Source organism: Oncorhynchus clarkii, chromosome 5 (assembly GCF_045791955.1).
Source record: "Oncorhynchus clarkii lewisi isolate Uvic-CL-2024 chromosome 5, UVic_Ocla_1.0, whole genome shotgun sequence".
Taxonomy (NCBI): domain Eukaryota; kingdom Metazoa; phylum Chordata; class Actinopteri; order Salmoniformes; family Salmonidae; genus Oncorhynchus; species Oncorhynchus clarkii.
This window is the reverse complement of record NC_092151.1, coordinates 68,111,434-68,131,975: the sequence shown is the minus strand read 5'-3', so window position 1 is coordinate 68,131,975 and position 20,542 is coordinate 68,111,434. Positions and strand designations below refer to the sequence as shown.

At 40.7% G+C, this 20,542-nt stretch overlaps 3 protein-coding genes across 4 annotated transcripts in view; all 3 read left to right on the top strand.

The window, feature by feature from the left end:
• Window positions 1-239: 239 nt before the first annotated feature.
• Window positions 240-2,262, top strand: LOC139409275 (collagen alpha-1(II) chain-like). Its single transcript, XM_071154181.1, has 5 exons — window positions 240-378; window positions 533-639; window positions 849-929; window positions 1,016-1,225; window positions 1,456-2,262. Exons 1-5 carry the CDS (start codon window positions 246-248, stop codon window positions 1,603-1,605), a joined length of 681 nt encoding a protein of 226 aa, XP_071010282.1. The 5' UTR covers window positions 240-245; the 3' UTR covers window positions 1,606-2,262.
• Window positions 2,263-4,369: 2,107 nt separating this feature from the next.
• On the top strand, window positions 4,370-12,174 carry LOC139409274 (sterol O-acyltransferase 1). The gene is made up of 16 exons (XM_071154180.1): window positions 4,370-4,599; window positions 5,287-5,423; window positions 6,317-6,375; window positions 7,490-7,638; window positions 7,762-7,824; window positions 7,972-8,079; window positions 8,171-8,453; window positions 8,563-8,641; window positions 8,747-8,840; window positions 8,963-9,008; window positions 9,111-9,240; window positions 9,419-9,516; window positions 9,665-9,763; window positions 9,961-10,096; window positions 10,208-10,353; window positions 10,508-12,174. Exons 1-16 carry the CDS (start codon window positions 4,538-4,540, stop codon window positions 10,580-10,582), a joined length of 1,764 nt encoding a protein of 587 aa, XP_071010281.1. The 5' UTR covers window positions 4,370-4,537; the 3' UTR covers window positions 10,583-12,174.
• A 1,605-nt stretch (window positions 12,175-13,779) lies between these two features.
• Window positions 13,780-20,542, top strand: part of LOC139409273 (tyrosine-protein kinase ABL2-like) — a 41,292-nt gene continuing 34,529 nt past the window's right edge. Inside the window, exon 1 of one of the 2 annotated variants that reach the window (XM_071154179.1) lies at window positions 13,780-14,353. In XM_071154179.1, the coding sequence (XP_071010280.1) occupies window positions 14,143-14,353 (211 nt within the window). In that variant the 5' untranslated portion in view covers window positions 13,780-14,142. The remainder of the gene's footprint in view (window positions 14,354-20,542) is intronic. The other variant, XM_071154178.1, reaches the window with a different exon arrangement.

Genomic DNA, 20,542 nt, shown 5'->3' with positions numbered 1-20,542 from the left:
ATTCACCAAGTCTGGAACCAACAGGACCCTGAACAGCTTCTACCCCGAAGCCATAAGACTGCTAAATAGTTAATTAAATAGTTAACCAAATAGCTACCTGGTCTATCTGTCTTGACCCTTTTTGCACTAACTTTGTTTCATCACATACGCTGCTGCTACTGTTTATTATCTGTCACTTTAGTCCTATTGTGAACCTATTGTGAGTCGGTTTTTGGATGGCCCTGTTTTCCCAGCAAACTCGTGCCATGACCAGGAGAACGCTTACCTCACTGCCTGACCAGAAGCAAAGCAGCTCCATCAGCTGGCCTCAGGGCAGCAAAGACAGCCCTGCAACCACCTGCCACGAGCTGGGGCTGATTCGTCCACACCTGCAGGATGGTGAGTAGAGCTCAGCAGGTAGCAGTTAGACTGAACACTGAGCTGATGTAGGTAACAGATCTAGTGAAAGCCAACCTCCTCTCCTCCTTTTTACAGCTAGAGTCATTTGTCCAGTAATGTGTTTTGTAAAACTAACAACGTCGGATCTTTCCAGGACACTTCTACATGGACCCTAACCAGGGCTGCCCATTTGATGCCGTGCAAGTCTTCTGTAACTTCACTGCAGGAGGGATGACCTGTATACCTCCTGTCCAGTCACAGGTAAGTAGCTGGTCCTGGCATCAGGACACTGGGGAAAGGGGCTGCACAGAATATCTGAGTATGAATGATTTATCTACAACTTTGCCTCTCCCTTGAGCAGAATATTAAGGAAGGCTTTCTGGTGAGCATCAATTATGGGTCACACCATTTCTCACTTACACGTATTGTTTTCATTTTGAAAAGGCATGTTGTGGTTTATCTTTCTATAGATAATAGGAAAATGGGAACCAGAAAAAAACATGTCAAAAAAGTATATCCAGTGGTTTAGCCAGCTTGATGGTGGCTATAAGGTAAGACATACTGCATGTTACATTTAGAATTCATCTATAACTACATTACTGTAACTGATCCAAATAATTTCCCCCTCCTACTGTAGTCTGAGTATGCTGGTCTTGATGTGGTCCAGCTCCGATTTCTACGGTTACACAGCCACTCTGCCTCTCAGCACCTGACCATCGCCTGCCCGTTTAACCACAATAGTAGAGAAATCAGGAAAAATGCAACAAACAGGGTTCTTCACTTTCTGGGAGACTCTGGTGGGGAGATTGGTTCAAGCTATATGACAGTATCGAAGAATGGTTGTGAAGTAAGACCCAAAGAACACTGTAACCCTTTATACACACCAATTACATTTGTTGTTTTATGTCAGCTACAGAACAACTCATTCTACACAACCATTGTAATTCATGGCCTGGCCACTTGATGTCAGTCAAGACCAATAAAAAGACGACAGGGCTATTGCAATGTGAGAACAATGTTGTGTACTGTAATGACAGCCAGGTATTTTCAGCTTGTTTTCCCATATTTGTCACTCAGGTGGAGGTGGAGGTACGAGTGAGGGGAAGCACAGAGATCCACAGAGGGGACATGGAGCTGCTGCCCCTCAGGGATGTTCGTATGGAGGGAAGGGGAGACCACTGGGACACAGACCTCAGAGCTGTCCTGGGACCTTTGTGCTTTTTGTAGCCTCAGCTTATCCATAGAGAAGCAGCACGCTCTGACCAGTGTATGGGTCAAGAACATTTGGGTGCAATTCCTCTTCAGGACAAAAGAAAGAGATATCATCATGTTGTGTGATAGCTGTAGCATTTGTGTAATTGTGATAAAAACTAGAGCTATATAATAAAATGTAGTTTGAGTTATTTGTTAATCTTATCATGTGTCTTTTATAAAGAAAAATATAAAGCTGTTGTGTTTATCTCCTGCATTTCTATTTTTTTTGAATGATTAATTTTTCTTAGTGATGTACTGTGTGTATATATGCTTCATATTAGATTCATGTGGATGTTGTATTTAATTGTTAAGCTTTTGTAAGTATGTCTTTGCTATTATTTGATGTCTTGTTTTTTATTCCTGTCGACTAACCTGAAGTCTTGATGAACACCAATATCTGGATGGTCTAAACTTCAAATTGTTATAAATTGAAATGTTTGAAATGTCACTTCAGTTTACTTTACAATAACTTGAGCACACATTTTATGGTTTATACCTCAAATGCAGTAAACAGTAGTACACCCTGTTGTCACAAATGGAATTAACCGAAATATGTGCAATGAATTATATAAATGGTTTTCGTAAGATGATGGAAAACTGTTGTAGTAGGCTGCTGTATTTATTACAGAACATAATTTGCAGGACAATAAACCCATGCTGGGTAAAACTGTTGTTCATACAGACAGTGTGCAGTAGGTTACACATTCATACATTGAGGACTTATGTGTAGGAATGCGTTTTCTCTTGTGGTGTCACTTCCCCATTACTCATCCTCTCCTTCTACCATGCTTTTAGACCAGGGGTACTCAACTACTACTTGAGAAGGTCCGGTCACACACATTTCCTAGGCTGCAGTTTTTAAACTAATTTCCTGCAATTCTACACATTACGCCTCCTGTGTTCATATGATACCTGAGTGAGTCAACAAAATCAATGTGGTCCCCCTGGGGGTCAAGGACCCCATGGGCACAATCTGGCCATGATAACTACAAGGTTTAAATAGCTGATTAGCCTAATTTACCTAACATGGGCTAGTAGTTGATCAACTGGACATTTCTGACAGGTTATATACTGTAGTTTACAAAGACTGTTGTTTAACATTCTGTTAACAATGTTCTCTCTCACCATTCTCCATGGTCAACATAACTTTGGTGATATTTTGCCTAAAGCTATGGAGGACAGTATCAGTGTGTCTTCTGACTGAGGTTTCTTACATGGACAGCTTGGCACAGAAAATAAAATGTAATTTCCCAAATTGCTCGAAAACCATGTAGACAGATTTAATTCACCACGCTATAGCACATGTTTACCATTATACCAGCGTGGTCTCATAGATTAAACGTAATATAGTAAACGTAAATCCAGGAAACTGACATTAGTATTATATGTTACATTTGGTATGGTTACATAAGACAGAAGCTTACTTAAGGCAAAAATGATATATAACGCAAACGTCTAGCATCCCAAAGGTTGCATGTTCAAATCTCGTCATGGACAACTTTAGCATTTTAGTATCCTGGGGATGACAGTGCCCTGCGCTGCCGCAGCGCTTTACTTAAGTTTACCCACTATTTCAGACCTGGATGGTATGGGTGGAGAGAGCAGCAATGGAGAGAATCCTTGCAATGGAGAGATCCACAGTAATGGTGCAAGAATGGAGCTTGATTAACAGGTGGTTGAACAGTTGGAAAGTGTTTATGCTTATGAGTAAGAATGATCTATGTGGGGTGACAATATCAGGATATAGATGGTGCAATTCTTAGGTCATGGGTTGAGCTCTCAAATGCCATTGTTTTATTTCCACATAGTCAATGGTCAAACCTGTTTAAATTCTGAATGCATTTTTCAATTAATGTATAACTAACTATCAATGGGCATAAAAACAGTGGAAGACAAGCTATTATCTCTTTGCTTACTTGCTTGATTGCTAACTGACCTCATTGGAACTGAAAGACCTGGTCTGTCAAAAAGTTAGTTGATGGTCAGCGGACGGTTGTGATTTGCTGAGCAAGCCTTGCTAGCTGGCAGCAGTCAGAGATTTGTCCAGAGCCAATAATATAATAATGTTCAAACCATCATGGTACAGTCATTCAGTCATGGGTGTGTTTGAATGGTTGTACAGTGGCACTTGCTTAAACCCCAGCAGGTGTTTCTCACTAGTCATGTCTTTATAGTGGTTACATTTGTTTCTCAAGACCAGTCTTCAATGACTCTCAAATGACTAAGCGCCCCATGGAACTTCCCTGATCTGTCCTGTTGCCCAGTTCATTAAAGTTTTTACATTTCTTGTAAAATAATTTTTCAACAGCATTCAAAGGCCAGTTGTTATCTGTAGAACTATATCTGGTCTAAAGGCTAAATGGTAGCGTAATGCAAACGTCTAGCATCCCAAATGTTGCATATTTGAATCTTGACATGGAAAACGTTAGCATTTTAGCTAATTAGCTACTTTGCAATTACTTAGCATGTTAGCTAACCCTTCCCCTAACCTTAACCTAGCAACCTAGCTAACATTAGCCACAACAAATTGGAATTTTTAACATATACGTTTTTCAAATTCGTAGCATATTGTACTAATTGCAATTCATAACATATCATACAAATTTGACACTCATATATCATATGAAATGGATGACGGACATCCACAAATTAATACACACCATACGAAACTTAACATGTCATGCTAAATGGAGTGGCTCGGATTTACTTACAGCATATTGTGAAATGCTCTGAGACTAGGTTGCAGCCAGCATACTGGTCTGGAGAGGGAAACTAATAGGCCGAGTGACTATAGATGATTGATTTGGGACTGACCCTCTCGTCATTTAGAGGCGGGGTGGTGGCGTAGAAAAAGAAGAGACATCATCGCATCACGTTTTTTCAACATTGAAGAGATGAGAATGTGATGAAAATTGAAAGTAACAGATTAACACGGGGGTTTCATTTCAAGACACGGCTCAGTGAAGGGTGAGTAGCATCAATATAGCTTGCTAGCCAATTCCTAATCTCGCTAACCAAAAAAAACACCAAACGCCGAACTTGACAGACAAGCTTTGCTAGTTAGCTCGCGCTTGACTGACGTTTTCTCGAGCGATGGAACCACAGAATTTGAACTCCCATAAGAACAGATATTTTTGTGACTTGATTAGCTCGATTGTAGCAAGTTTGTGACGTATATCCAGGGCACTAGCTACATAGCATAACATAGCATGTTGTTGAAAACCTGGCACACTGTGATCACTGGCGCAAGCCAGCAATTTATCCATGATGGTTCGAACATTATTATATTATTGGCTCTGTACAAATCTGACTGCTGCCAGCTAGCAAGGCATGCTCAGAAAATCACAACCGTCCGCTGACCCTCAACTAACTTTTTGACAGACCAGGTCTTTCAGTTCCAATGAGGTCAGTTAGCAATCAAGCAAGTAAGCAAAGAGATCATCGCTTGTCTTCCACTGTTTTTAAGCCCATTGATAGTTGTGTACATTAATTGAAAAATGCATTCAATGGCCACTGATGTTTTCACATTTTGGCGTTATCAGGTTTAAGACTAGGAAGTTTAATTGTTTTAACTATTGTGTGGAGCTCCATCTAGCTTGTCAGGTGAATATGATTTGTGTGTGTAAACATATCCAACATTTTGTTCTCTTATAGGATGGAGAGTGGGGATGACAGTGTCCTGCGCTGCCGCAGCGCTTTACCTAAGATGTCCACCATTTCAAACCTGGATGGTATGGGTGGAGAGGGCAGCAATGGAGAGAACCCTTGCAATGGAGAGATCCACAGTAATGGTGCGAGAATGGAGCTTGATTAACAGGTGTCAGAGCTAAATGCAACACAGGTGGTTGAACAGTTGGAAAGTGTTTATGCTTATGAGTAAGAATGATCTATGTGGGGTGACATTATCAGGATATAGATGGTGCAATTCTTAGGTCATGGGTTGAGCTCTCAAATGTCATTGTTTTATTTCCACATAGTCAATGGTCAGACCTGTTTAAATTCTGAGTGAAGATAACCTGGATTAACCCCAAGTACAGTCATTCAGTCATGGGTGTGTTTGAATGGTTGTACAGTGGCACTTCCTTAAACCCCAGCAGGTGTTTCTCACTAGTCATGTCTTTATAGTGGTTACATTTGTTTCTCAAGACCAGTCTTCAATGACTCTCAAATAACTAAGCGCCTCGTGGAACTTCCCTGACCTGTCCTGTTGCCTAGTTCATTAAAGTTTTTACATTTCTTATAAAATTATTTTTCAACAGCATTCAAAGGTCGGTTGTTATCTGTAGAACTATATCCGGTCTAAAGGCTACATGGTAGCGTACTACTCATTTGATCCTGTTTGAAGACAAATGGATTTAACCACACCCCAGCTAGCTCTGTTCCTTGTCCTTAACGTTCCCTGAGACTGTGCTTATTATTTCCCATGGGGAATAATGGCCAATTGTCCACCCGCTATATTGATTTAGGCATTTCTGTAAATATTTAACATGGTATTGTTTACTCATAGTAGGCCTATATTAATCCTCCTCTTCCTCTTGGGTAACCTGGCAACTGTATTGGTCCTGAAGTCATTTAGGATTCATATTCCTCACTGGCACTGGTAGACTTTGGAACTGAATGAATACGAAAGCCTGATCCACGCTTTATTGCTTTGCGTAAATGTCATTTTCTCCATCTATTTCAGGAAAAATGGAAGTGGAGCGACTCATCAGCAAGAAACTCCAACTGAAGAGGAAAGCAGAGGTGAGACTTAAAACAGAATGTGTTGTCAGCAGGTCAAATTTGTTCTGAGCCTGTGATTAGATTCTGAGTTCTGATGTCAAATCCTCCAAATGTTGTCTGTTCTCACAAGTCACCCATCCATTGTTTGAGTCCCAATGATTCAACAAACTCCTCTTAGTTCTGTCACTGTTTGTGGATGTGCCTAATCATATATATTTTTTAAAGTGTTTTGTGCCTTGCTTCTGCAATGCCAAATCCCTACAGGACTGATTCAATATTTTCCTTAAGCCTATGTGAGCTGTAAAATTATCATTTTAACTTGGCGAGCTGCTTTGCCTTGACTGTTTGTTTTCAAATCCTGTCATTATTTGTGCATTAGAAAAATAGCTAACAACTAGCAGTGAGCCAAGGCTATTCTAATCTCCATCTTTCCCACTTTCATGCCTGGAGAATGGAAAGATACAGCAAGATTCAGTTCTGCTTTTATGACGTCCAAACCCTTGTCTGATTTGAGTCCATGGGTATTGCATAGGAAATTGCATAGGAAATTACTGAAATGCATTGTAGGGGTCAACCTCGGTGACTGAGTGTCCAAACGAAAGTTTCACAATTAATTGGGAAGTGCAAACTGAAGAGGGCCACTTGAAACATGTATTGATGTATGGTGTAATTGGCTGAACTATGAAGTGTTATTCACATCTTATCGCATTATAATAGATGGGTGAAATTAACACGTCCTGTCTTTACTGTACAGGACACCCAAACCCAGAGAGCGCCCTTATTTTCACACAATGTAAGAGGAAGAGAGAATGAGGAAGAGGATTATTGTTTTCTTAAAGGGATCTTTTAAGGGCAGTTTGTTTAGTATAAAGGTCAACTAACCTCTACTGTGCAAACAGATCAAATAGACAGAACAGTCACCACAGTCTTTCTGGACATGAGGTCATCCTTAAAATATATATATTTTTAAAGGGTCATCATTATCTCCAGCTACAAATGGTTACTTTCTGTTCAGACAGGTTTTCAATGTAATATTTGTCTTTATGATATGGATTTAAATAAAAATTCACAATCGTCCTTTTCATTTAACTGAACCCTATGACTTGCTGATTGTGGATGTGTATCTGGTTTACAGCACTTGAAGTTTGACCTGATGAGGCAGTTTGACTCCCAGGTGTTGGAGTTCATGGACAGTCTGATAGAGGAATCGGCCAGCCTGGAGCCTGCTCCTGTCCCTGCTGTCTTCTCCCCTCCTCTGTCCGATAAAGAGAGGAGTAAGCTCAGGTATTGAGCTCCTCACTGCTCCCTTTTGCCTTCCACCCTTCTCCTTTCTGACCTACTCTCTTACTATGTCAGAGGTCAACATCTATTTAACTAATATTTTGTCAATGATTTTTATTCTATTAGGCATCTCCAAGGGTCATCCCAGGGCCAAGGCAAACAGTTTGTGTTCCGGAGGTCCTTGTTAGAGTAAGTGACGAGTTAATAATAGACTGTGTGTGACTGCTTTTGACAAAAAGCTCCCTCATCGAACACTATATACATTGTGCTCAAACTGAAATGTTGCTGGTTCCGTATTGTTTATGTTTATCATGGTCTATGTCTCTTGTTTCACAGTGAGCTGTTTGAAGTGAACCACATCCGGACCATCTACCACATGTTCATTGCCCTGCTGATCCTCTTCATCCTCAGCACCCTGGTGGTTGACTTCATCGATGAAGGCAGGTGAGGTGTAACACTGACTCTTTACTGATCTCTCTCTTTAAATATAAACTACCACTTGTGTATTGACTCTTCATTCCCCCCTCTTCCCCAGATTGGTGCTCGACTTTGACCTGCTGGTCTATGTATTTGGACAGTTCCCCCTGGTGGTGATTACCTGGATCTGCATGTTCCTTTCAGTGCTGGTGGTGCCCTACAGCCTGTTCCACACCTGGGCCTCTCACTACCATGAGTCCCGCCATGGGACCCTGTGGTCTCTTTTACTGGGCGCTCTCTTCCTGCTCTACCAGGGCCTGGGCCTAGGCTTCCTGCCTACCTTTGTGGTGGTGAAGAACAGCTTTCCCCCTGCATCCTGCTTCATCATCATCCTGGAACAGGTACTCCAAATGCAGGCCGGGGCATGACATGTTCTTTGTTTTATTAATGTTCAGTCTACTGATGGACATGCATTATGATTGGTTGACAACATGTGCTGTCTCCCTGCAGGTGCGCTTGATGATGAAGGCACACTCCTATATCAGGGAGAATGTCCCCAAAGTTCTGGCTTTGGCAAAAGACAAATCCAGTAAGCAACTGTTTTTTTTATGAATCATTTATATACACTAGCTTACATTGTTTTTGTCTGTAGATGTATTCAGTTCCCTTTTTTATTTATTTTTTTATTCTCCAGGCTCCTCCCCAGTCTCTCCACTCATCCCACAGCTGAGCCACTATATCTACTTCCTCTTTGCTCCCACCCTTATTTACAGAGATAAATATCCCAGGTAAGCAGAGTGGAATGACATAAGACCTAGTTTAAATTAACATACCTCTTGCATGTTATACTCAGCTGCAAGAGCGCTATTTGCCTTTCTGTAAACATTCAAACTCTTGTTTCCCTCTGCAGGAATCCCACCATCAGGTGGAGTTATGTGGCCTCTAAGTTATTACAGGTATGATTTGAGAATCTAAATGAATACTTGAGCATAGTTGAAGACCTTGTCCAGGAGATCAGTTCATTTATGTAGTTTCTCTCTCTCTCTCTCGTCTTTCAGGTTCTAGGATGTCTCTTCTATGCCTACTATGTGTTTGTGCGCCTCTGCATCCCACAGTTCCGCAGCATCAGCCAGCAACTGTTTGACCTGCGGGCCATGGTCCTGTGTGTGTTCAACTCTATCCTGCCAGGTAACTCCAGTCAACACATCCTCACTTGTAGCTTGTGTCATCGGCACCACAGTATTCCTCCTGCATGTTCACTATATTGTCTTCTGGATCACTCTGTCTGGATGATTCTGTTAACTAACTACAAAAATATTTGAATGAATGGAGGGAAATCATATGTCATCTGTGTGTCTCTCTCTAGGAGTTCTGGTTCTCTTCTTGGCCTTTTTTGCCTTCCTGCACTGCTGGCTTAATGCCTTTGCTGAGATGCTGCGGTTTGCTGACAGGATGTTTTACAAGGTACACAGGCCTTTCCTCGGCCATATTACTCACTTAGTCAATCACTGACTAGATCTACAGCGCAGTAGTGCCACAGTGTTCACTACACTGCCTCAATCAGCTCTTTGCTGTGTTCTTTTTAAAAATAATATATTGATTTGCTTCACAGGATTGGTGGAACTCCACATCCTTTGCCAATTACTACCGCACCTGGAATGTGGTGGTACACGACTGGCTGTATTACTATGTGTACTGTGACTTCCTATGGGTGAGTGTTATTGTTGCACTTGGCATTAATGTTAATCTCTCTGTTTTTACAATACTTATGAAGTATCCCTCCCATTGCTGTGTAACTCTAATCTTAAACAAGCAAGCCAGTTGAGCAGCTTTGATTTAATTTTGTCCATGCCCGTCTTAACCCTCTGGTCTGTCTGTTTTTTTTCCCCCTACTCCACTCCCTGACAGATGTCGAAGAAGAGATTTCGGGCGGCAGGCATGTTATTGGTCTTCACTATGTCTGCAGTAGTGCATGAGTACATCTTGGCGATCTGCTTCGGCTTCTTCTACCCAGTCCTCTTCTGTCTCTTCATGTGCTTCGGAAGTAAGACCTTACCTTCATTACAATACAACAGACACAATATAAAAACAGAAGTTTTTTTCTGACTCCCAATCCTAACTGCTCATCTTCTTTACTGTGCTGTTCACCTGGCAGTGATGTTTAACTTCATTCTTCATGACCGGAGAAAAGGCCCAATTTGGAACGTGATCATGTGGACTGCTCTGTTCCTCGGTCAGGGGGTCATCATCTGCCTCTACTCTCAGGAGTGGTATGCACAGCGCTACTGCCCCCTTCAGGAGGTATACACCACTGCACATCTAGGAAAAACATTCATTTTAGGCTCATATTTCATAGCTGTTCAGATCAAGGAGAGTAAATATTTTAAACAATTGAGATGCAACCTTAGATTCAACCAAGTCTTTACATGCCATGTTTTTTTTGTCTTGTTTTTAGCCCTCTTTCCTAGAGCTGCTGAAGCCGCGTTCCTGGAGCTGTCACCTCCAGACCAACCCAGCAGTCGACTCTTGAGGGGCTGTAACTGACATCACATTGAACTACTGAACCGACAACACTCGCCAATCTAATGAATGTGTTTAGGAAGAGCACAACCTCCTGTTTCTTTCAAGCCTTTTTACTTTTTGTTTTACTTCATTTTTTTTTCTGTTACACTAGTCTGACTGATAGAGAGACTGCGTTGTTCATTTGAAAGGGCATGGAGTGAGTGAGACATATAATGGCCTCTGTCATTCACAAAGATGCCTTATTTATCCTTTTAGTTTCATGACAAATCCATTGGAAATCAGGGTAACATAGAGCACAGAAATGTGAACCATATATATATTATTATTTTTATTTATAATTTTATTTCCAGCCTGGATACAATTACCATATTATTTCATTTGAAATGCACTTTCAATGCCAATATGTTAAATTGTAAAATTGCTGCTTTTCCCAAAAGTTAACCTCTTAGCAAACATGCAGTTATATATTTAGCAAATCATTTACTTAACAATTTATTTTTTATTTTTATGAACCCAGACATTTCAAATGTTCAGCCACTGTATTTTGTGTCGTCTAGTCTCCAAGGGGTTTTAAGTCATGTTGATGGAGATCAGCGTTGGGCTCATTTCAGTTTGAAATTAACTCCCATTCAACTCATGAGTTGAAATTAGAGTTGAATTGGCTGCACTCCACGGGATGTAGAGTCTGTGTGACAGAAAGTAATCCAAGGAAATTTCACTCGTCATACAACATGAGTTTCGTTGAATCTCACAGTTCCAGACACCAAATAATAACTTTTCTCTGGAAATAATGTTTAACTTTGGTGCTTAGAATAGCCAATTATATTTTTGCCAACCCTTTCATTTGTTTGGCTTCTTTTTGAAGTCCTCAGGGTCAACTGCAGGGTTACACTAATGCATTCTGGGAAATGTATTTTCCTCATTGAACAAAATGTATTCAATTTAATGAAATACAAAAACTTTGAATATTCACTTACAGGTTTTGTTTCCCTTGATCATTCAGTTTGTCCTGAAAATCAATTGTTTTAACAATTCTATATGCATGTCTATAATGACATGTTTCATGTCCAATATGTATATTTGTATAGACCACCTAATATAGAATAGAGGCATTTGAATTTCTCTGAACTCAATTACATTTCCTTTCAGTCAAGTTTGAATTGCAATTTTGTTTGCTGTTTACTATTTAAATTCAACATTTAAATTGGAATTTGAGGCATTCTCCATTTCAATTCTGAAGTGAGCCCGACCCTTATGGAGATGTTAGCTTATTAAACAAAATGGAGATAAGTTTGCTCTGTGTTTAGTGCTATGAATGTTTTGTCAGATGTGAAGCCTTACACAAAGATTAATGTTAATTAAGAATATGTATTTATTCAAAAGCAATATTGAAAGTGTTCCTATACCAATCAGAAATTCCACACCTGACCTTGAGTTGGTGGAAACTGCACTGCTGTTGCAGCTGGCTGCTCTGATGTTGCCATTATCAGTATGACTGATGCATGTATTGTTTATTTACTTGATTAGTGCCAATGCCTAAATATACACTAGTGCATTATTTGCTTTTGGCAGAAATTACACGATTACACTAACTGTTGCCATTAATGCTGTAAATTAGGGATTCAATTTCAGCTTCAATCCATGAGTCTGACTTGTCATTTTGTGATTGTCTCTCTATGGAACAGTTTTTGTTTTAGACTCAAACCATGTATTGTGATAATTTAAACCACCAGATGGCGCTATAATGTAAAATTTTTGAATTCCCACTTGTTTCTCATGACAATCTATTTTACTCATAAGTAATTAATTAAGAAGGACCGTTAACAAAACATTGTTATATAGAGAAACGTGTGTGTGAATGTGTGTGTGTTTATATATATCCTATCAAGAGATTTTGTTGCAAGACTACTTCAGCCTGTATTGTAATTGGGAGACTGTTTACTATTTGTGGTCGTATTTCAGTGGTTATTTCGAGCCCACTTTTGAGATTATGATGCTCTTTTGATCATTTAGAAAATGAGTGATACTTTTGTTCAGATATTTCTATTTTTGAACAGAGATTGACATTCCTCTATTTTGCTTGATACATTTATGGAGTTCTAGTGTTTGAAACATTTATTTGGTATTATACGAGATATGTTGTATAATATTTACCATTACAGTGCATTAGGTATATGTCAGGTTGAAAATAAAGCTATAAATCTATATTTTTGGTCTTTAAACCAAACCCTGGGTTAGAATTGAGACTGCAATTTTTTTTTACTTTAAAAAGAACAGTTCGGGTTTTGATATACTTTCCATATATAGAATATTGTGAAATGTACAATGACAAGACAATACAAATTTGAATGGATTTTTCTAAATGTTTTTTGTCATAAAGTTTATTGTTAATATTTATTAATCAAATGGCCACCCTTTTGTTTTTACACTGCTGCTACTCGCTGTTAATTATCTATGCATAGTCACTTTACCCCTACCTACACATACAAATTACCTCGACCGACCTGTACCGGTACCCCCTGTATATAGCCTCGTTATTGTTATTTTATTGTGTTACTTTTATTTTTTTTAAATTATTTAGTCAATATTTTCTTAGCTCTATTTTCTTAAAACTGCATTGTTGGTTAAGGGCTTGTAAGCATTTCACGGTAAGGTATATATATACCAGTTGTATTCGGCGCATGTGACAAATACAATTTGATTTGATTTAATATAAAATGTAGTCAGTTCAAATCACAGATGTGGGATCCTATCCATGAAATCACAGCAGTATGTACACTAGGAATAGGGGGGGAGGACATACAGAGGCATGAAACATTAGCTGTCAAGTCAGTGGTATGGAGCCGAACTGTCACTGCCAAAAGAAAACAGCCATAGGTTGTCTTTTTAAGTGTTCTTTGGTAGAAATGGCTTTCACACAAATAACATTTGGTCAATGTTATGACAGTATTTCAAGAGTGTATATTCTAACGTTGAACAATAGACATTTCGTTTTTCCAGAGGTTTTACTTCATACATAAAAGTTGTGAACAATGCAATCATGATAGTAGTTGGTCTAGAAAATCTCGACAGAGGGTCGATGGTTGGTCCTCGAGCTGTCCGCCTAGTGGCTCGGAGGTCCTAGTAATGTTGGGGACAGGGATGGGAATGGAGTTTGGTGAAGGGTGAACCCCCCCTTCTTTGCGAAATAGCAAGCTCTATTCTGCGGTAAAGATGGCGGCGGCAGAGGGGGCGCGCAGTGGCCGGAGCACGGCGAAACGACCCTGAAGAAAGGCTCCATATTTCATAGAAACTCGGACGTGGGGGACCGAATATTACTGTCTCGAGATCCCACGGGCCGTTGGCAGAGAGTTGTTTTCAGTGATTTATCAGACTTTTGCTTTATTGTTTGAGGCAAGGTGGGTGGGTTTCACAACGATATAGCTAACAGCTAACGTCAAGCTAGCTAGCTAGGAGACGGGTTGAGGAAGACTTCTGAACAGGCCGCTCCATAATTGGGGGATGTGAATTGGGTGTGTGCAGGGTTGGATAGCTTCGTCCCGAACATCTTTACACTGAACTGCGGGGATGGGACAACAGGTAGGCCGCGTTGGTGAGGGGACTTCGACAGGGCTGCCACCGCCACAACAACAGCAGCAACACCCGGGGAAGGGGAACAGGGGAAATGCCGGGAGGAGACCCCGGGAAGTCAGTAACGTTAGCACTGGAACACCGCCAGGCAGGGTTGCTGCCGTTAACGTGCCGGACCCAGCAATTAATATATTCACCCAGCATTCAGGTAGGAATAGCCACATGGTATTACACAATAGTTTATTTAATCAATTGGTTTGTGCAATAGTAGTCAAACTGTGATTTTTAATTGGCTAGCTAACCAGCCAATTTACTTCTACTAATCAACTCTTTGCTCGTCAACGACGCGTTAGCGGAAATACAACCAATTGCCATCAGTGCCAGCTCTAGTTGTACGGTTAGCCAGCTTATGTTTGCTAGTTTTCTTGGTTTCTAATATGTTCTCGTACATTATCAGACAATGAAGTTGAAGAGCACAAGCGTGAAGTGACAATGACAGCTTGACATGTCCAACAAGTAGCCTAATGGTTGTGTGTTTTTTTCTTCATGCAGCTGTCTGGCATGGGCAGGTAACAGTGCAGTCAGTGCTACTAACGAGGATTGGGGTTGTTATTCTGATCCCAAACAGAGTGATGAAGAAAGAGCCGTTTCAGGACTACACAGCTGCAAGCAGCAAAGGGACTGTTCACTTCTCCTGCCACTGAGAGATTTTGGTTAAACAATGATCTCTGCCACAAGGGGATGCAGTGGCAATTCCACTCCATTAACTCACTATGGCAGCCACAACAGTCTCACATTTCAGCCTGAAGAGGTTTACACATGCTCGGTTACAACATACTCAGCAGACAATTGCAGCTCAAAGTAATTTTTTTAATTATGTTTGTGTAACTGACTGTAATCTAACATTCTTTGAGGATACTCTCATTTTCATAGACATTGTAAGGTACTGAAAGACTCACTGTGGTCAAATGATCTAGTGCCCCAGTGACACACAGAGTGGGCTCTGAGGGTCAAACTGGATAGATGCACTCTCATTGTGCTGCTGTCTAGGCCTGTTATGTGTCATTGGCACTCAGGATTTGGTCAAGAGAAGGCAATCATTAAGGATCTCCCTGCAGGGAAACCATTATTGCATTTGGTCAGCCAAACCCTGCTCTGAGCTAGAATGAATTGCTGTTGTGTATGCCTGCTATTAGGTTCTGTATGACCATTAAGGAAGCGTTATGTTGAGGGGATGTTATTATTCTTTGCATGACAAAGCTATAATATCCATCCATGATTGTAAAAACTATCCAGTCTACTGCTTCCATTGAGCTTCTGCTTGCCTAAGGGAAGGCCAGTCAAAGTCTCGTATGAAATCAGATGTGATGTGAATCTCAATATTGTACGGCTCATCCAATAGTTGTGTTTTCAGCGCTCTGCACTGGGGCAAAGAGATACCTGTCACATCTCCACAATTAAACTCTTCAGCTGAAAACGCAAACCTGAAAAGTGCACACTATCTGTTTTTTAAAATGTCAAGTGTCCTTTTTATAGCTGGATGCATAGCCAAGTTGTTGGAAGGCTGTTAACCTTGTAAACCTTCCATTATATTTTGAAGTATGAAAGCATTTGTTTGTGCAACTCTCTCCTTGACCTAGCAGAATCAATTCTAATGTAAGTCTAGGCTATATGATGCAGTTATTACCTGGCAGTGCCACTGTTCGGTAATATCAATGTGTTGTGAAGTCATTGGACCATGTGAGTAAATTAGCAGTGTGTCAACGTCGAACATGGTTTTGTCTGTTCATAGAATTTGAGCCCTGCACATCTGGCTGAGTTATGTGACCACACACCAAGGCTGCTTTAACAAAGTTATTTTGCAACAAAGCACATTTCCTCCTTTCTTTGCTGAGCAAGATGATTTGAGATCCTTCCTCCATTTTGCCATTTGTGATTGCCACTGTTGAATAGTTTATCTTTTGTGTGGTTTGTCAATGGTGAAAGGCCTAGGTGTACAGTGCAGGTTTTACCAAATGAAAATGCAATGACTTCGTAATCATGTTTTGATACTGTGGCTATTTTAGATGTATGTCTCAGTCTGTGACCTTTTTTGAGGTGTGTGTGTGGTAAGTGTGTACTGGTGTCCATGTTTGTATGGGTTATGCTTGTGTACGTGTCTTTTTTCCTGAAGGGATTCACGGTGGGGACAGACAAGTTTTCAAAATCTATGGCCTCTGCATGTCACTGTCCCCCTAGGTGACTCAGCACATCCCTGTTGGGTCACGATGCCATTTTGGTATTTCTTTATTTATTCATTGTCTCCGGATCTTAGAATACGTTTCTTTGCAGCGTTATGAAAACTAAACCCTACGTAACTCAGTGGCATTTTAAAGCCGAAGGGAACGGTATCTTTGATATGTAATGTGTAGCCTCAGTGAAAGAAGGTTCACATTCCCCCTAACCACATCATGAGTTTAGAGTGCTCATCCAGTGTAATGCTCTTCCGATCAAGTGAACTTTGAAGAATTCTATCGTTTAATGGCTTGTGTGGAACTATGGTCTTTCATTTTGCTCTGCCTTGGGCTCGCTCTTGTTTGCAGAATTCACAGAAGTGCTGATTTGGCTTTCAAGCCCATAAGCAATTCAGCAGGTTGAGCGGTCAAGAGCAGGTTTCATATACTTGATTAGGAAATGGGCCACTTGTATTTGACATCTCTGCTCTACATGTTCTCCCTCCGCCTACCTTCATAAAATGGAATGAATTCCAGGGCAGGCAGGACAGTGGATGGGTGATCTGCCCATTATCCCTGATACATAAACTGATTTGCATTAGGAATGAAATTGGATAAGACAAATCCTCTTTTCTATATGTGCAAAGGCCCCTACAACCAAAATAAGCCTCACAGTACTGCCAATTGACTTTGAGACAACTGTAAGATTTTAACAAATGTAAACTTGATGTGTTGTGAAGTAATCATGTCCTTTGGTGGCTTATCTGGGTGACTGGATCCTCTCCCCCACCCAGCAGGTCACCCCAAGTTGCATCGTTCAGCCACTAGAAGGAGCTCCGTCTCGTAATTTTCAGCCCAATATATGCTGGGTCGTTGTGTTTATTTGCATGTTTACCAGGGTATGTACTATGCTTATGCATGCCATGAAGCGCATTGATTAATGTGGCGGACTATGTTTTGGTAATATAGTACACTCTGTACTATGGCTTCATTAATTATTCATTCTTCCTCTTGCTCCTCTCTGTGCCTGACTGGTGAAAGCATGAGGCTGGAGACTAAAGACAGCACTTAATCCTGGCTCATGTTCCCCTTCCCAGTGGAACTCATTTAACTCTCATTAAAATAACCAAAGGAAATGGTCATAGTCGATGTTGCTGCTGTTGCAAATGATAACTGTCCCACCTGAGCTTACATACTCCCACATATATATCATATTGGGACTTTGTTTACCCTACATAAGGTCAAGTTGTTTACTGTCTATCTTGTAAACCCAAGATCAGTGGGTTTCAACTGGTTTTGCTTGGGGAACAAAATCGAACCAGGTTGTCTCGGTCGCGAGGCAATATTCGCATTGTGGAAAAATAATCACCAAATTACAATCTGCAAGCTATTTTTTCTGCTATATTGATAGTAAATGTATCAGTTATAACAAGTTAACAACATTCCCACCTCTTTATTGACAATAATACAATGGTGGCCATATTCTTGATGAAGAATGTTAATAAATTCACTGACTTTGGACACAAAATCAACCAAAATAGCGCTACTGTTAGCTCTATAATGAAAATACTGTGATTGAAGACATTTTTTTTCAGAGATTAAATTATTAACAAATGTAAGTCTTATGTTCAGACTGGAGTGGTATGTATGTGTGTGTTTATGTATACGTTTGTATAGAAGAAAAAAACATTAAAAAAAAAAAGCTGACATCCAGGACCCACTTAAACTACCGTGAACCAAATTTAAGTCTTGACTCACCAGTTGAGAATTGCTGACCTAAATCATATAGGTCCAGATACAGTATGTCATGCTGCTGTTGGGTTTTCCAAGTGGGAGACTGGTCTATTGGGCTGCTTAGTGAAGATGTCTGATTTGAAACGCAAAACCAGTTCAGTGTTGACTGGGTGCCAGCACTTGGCCTGGGTTGTGTCTGACTGCTCTATCAGTGCTTATCCAGAGATCCAAGCTCCTGGCTTGGACCCTATTCCCTCAGCGGGACTGAGTCTCTATCCACTATCACTCTCATTCCAGACTACTTGGTTCTCTCTGTGCCCAAAGCTCAGCTCAAATCCTTCATCTTCATTCCCTGTCTGCCTCTCTGTGTCATCTTAGTGGAGTTGAAATTGAGCACTGCTTATACCCGGGATAATCCTCTCAGTCCTCCCTCTTCTTCCTCTCCTGTTTAATCACACACCAGAGTCGGCCTTAATCTGGCCTTTAATGTGGTGCTGCCAGGGCCGCCTCCATGCTCTCTTGTGTTGAGCAGTGGGGGTGAGACCAAGAAGCTCAGCCACAGAGAGGGCCAATTTCTCTTTCAATAGACTGGGATAATTTGCCCCATTTCAAAGAGAATGAAGCGAGTGGCTAACCTGGGTGCTATCGGAAGCCTTTGATACGGTGCCTTGTGCAGGGCTATTTGGGTGGCCAAGCCCTGCATATGGAAGCAATGGGAAAGTAATGTCGTCAAGCTCAGTGTATTATCACAGGAACATGAATAGACCCACTGAAGTCAGTGTAATCCTCTTCAGCCAGGCCTGAATGTTCAAATTCATTTCAGCAGTTTGAATACCCGAGTCGACAAGGTAAAGAAATAAAATCTGTGCCCTTGAGCAGGGCATTTAACCCTATTTTGCATCCAGGGACGCTGTACTACTATGGCTGACCCTGTAAAACAACACATTTCACTGCACCTATCCAGTGTGTGACAATAAAACATATATACACTGCCGTTCAAAAGTTTGGGTCACTTAGAAATATCCTTGTTTTTGAAAGAAAAGCAAAAAATGGTCCATTTAATTTAACATCAAATTGATCAGAAATACAGTGTAGACATTGTTAATGTTGTAAATTACTATTGTAGCTGGAAACGCCAGATTTGTATTTTTATGGAATATCTACATAAGCGTGCAGAGGCCCTTTATCAGCAACCATCACTCCTGTGTTCCAATGGTACGTTGTGTTAGCTAATCCAAGTTTCTCATTTTAAAAGACTGACTGATCATTAGAAAACCCTTTTGCAATTATGTTAGCACAGCTGAAAACTGTTGTTCGGATTAAAGAAGCAATAAAACTGGCCTTCTTTAGACTAGTTGAGTATCTGAAGCATCAGAATTTGTGGGTTCAATTACAGGCTCAAATGGCCAGAAACAAAGAACTTTCTTCTGAAACTCATCAGTCTATTCTTGTTCTGAGAAATGAAGGCTATTCCATGCGAGAAATTGCCAAGAAACTGAAGATCTCGTACAACGCTTTGTACTACTCCCTTCACAGAACAGTGCAAACTGGCTCTAATCAGAATAGAAAGAGTGGGAGGCACAACTGGGCAAGAGGACAATTTTTTTATTTTGTATTATTATTATTTTTTTACCTTTTTATTTAACTAGGCAAGTCAGTTAAGAACACATTCTTATTTACAATGATGGCCTAGGAACAGTGGGTTAACTGCCTTGTTCAGGGCCAGAACAACATATTTTTACTTTGTCAGCTCGGGGATTCGATATGGCAACCTGGCCTTCTAAGCAGAGTTCCTCTGTCCAGTGTCTGTTCTGCTCATCTTAATCTTTTCTTTTTATTGGCCAGTCTGAGATGTGGCTTTTTCCTTGCTACTCTGCCTGAAGGCCAGCATCCTGGAGTCGCCTCTTCACTGTTGACGTTGAGACTGGTGTTTTGCGGGTGCTATTTAATGAAGCTGCCAGTTGAGGACTTGTGAGGTGTCTGTTTCTCAAACTAGACACTCAAATATACTTTTCCTCTTGCTCAGTTGTGCATCGGGGCCTCCCACTCCTCTTTCTATTCTGGTTAGAGCCAGTTTGAGCTGTTCTGTGAAGGGAGTAGTACAAGACGTTGTACAAGATCTTCCATTTCTTAGCAATTTCACACATGGAATTGCCTTCATTTCTCAGAACAAGAATAGACTGAGTTTCAGAAGAAAGTTCTTTGTTTCTGGCCATTTTGAGCCTGCAATCGAAACCACAAATGCTGATGCGCCAGATACTCAACTAGTCTAAAGAAGGCCAGTTTTATTGCTACTTTAATCAGCACAACAGTTTACAGCTGTGCTAATATAATTGCAAAAGGTTTTTCTAATGCTCAATTAGCCTTTAAAAATGATAAACTTGGATTAGCTAACACAATGTGCCATTGGAACACAGGAGTGACGGTTGCTAATAATGGGCCTCTGTACG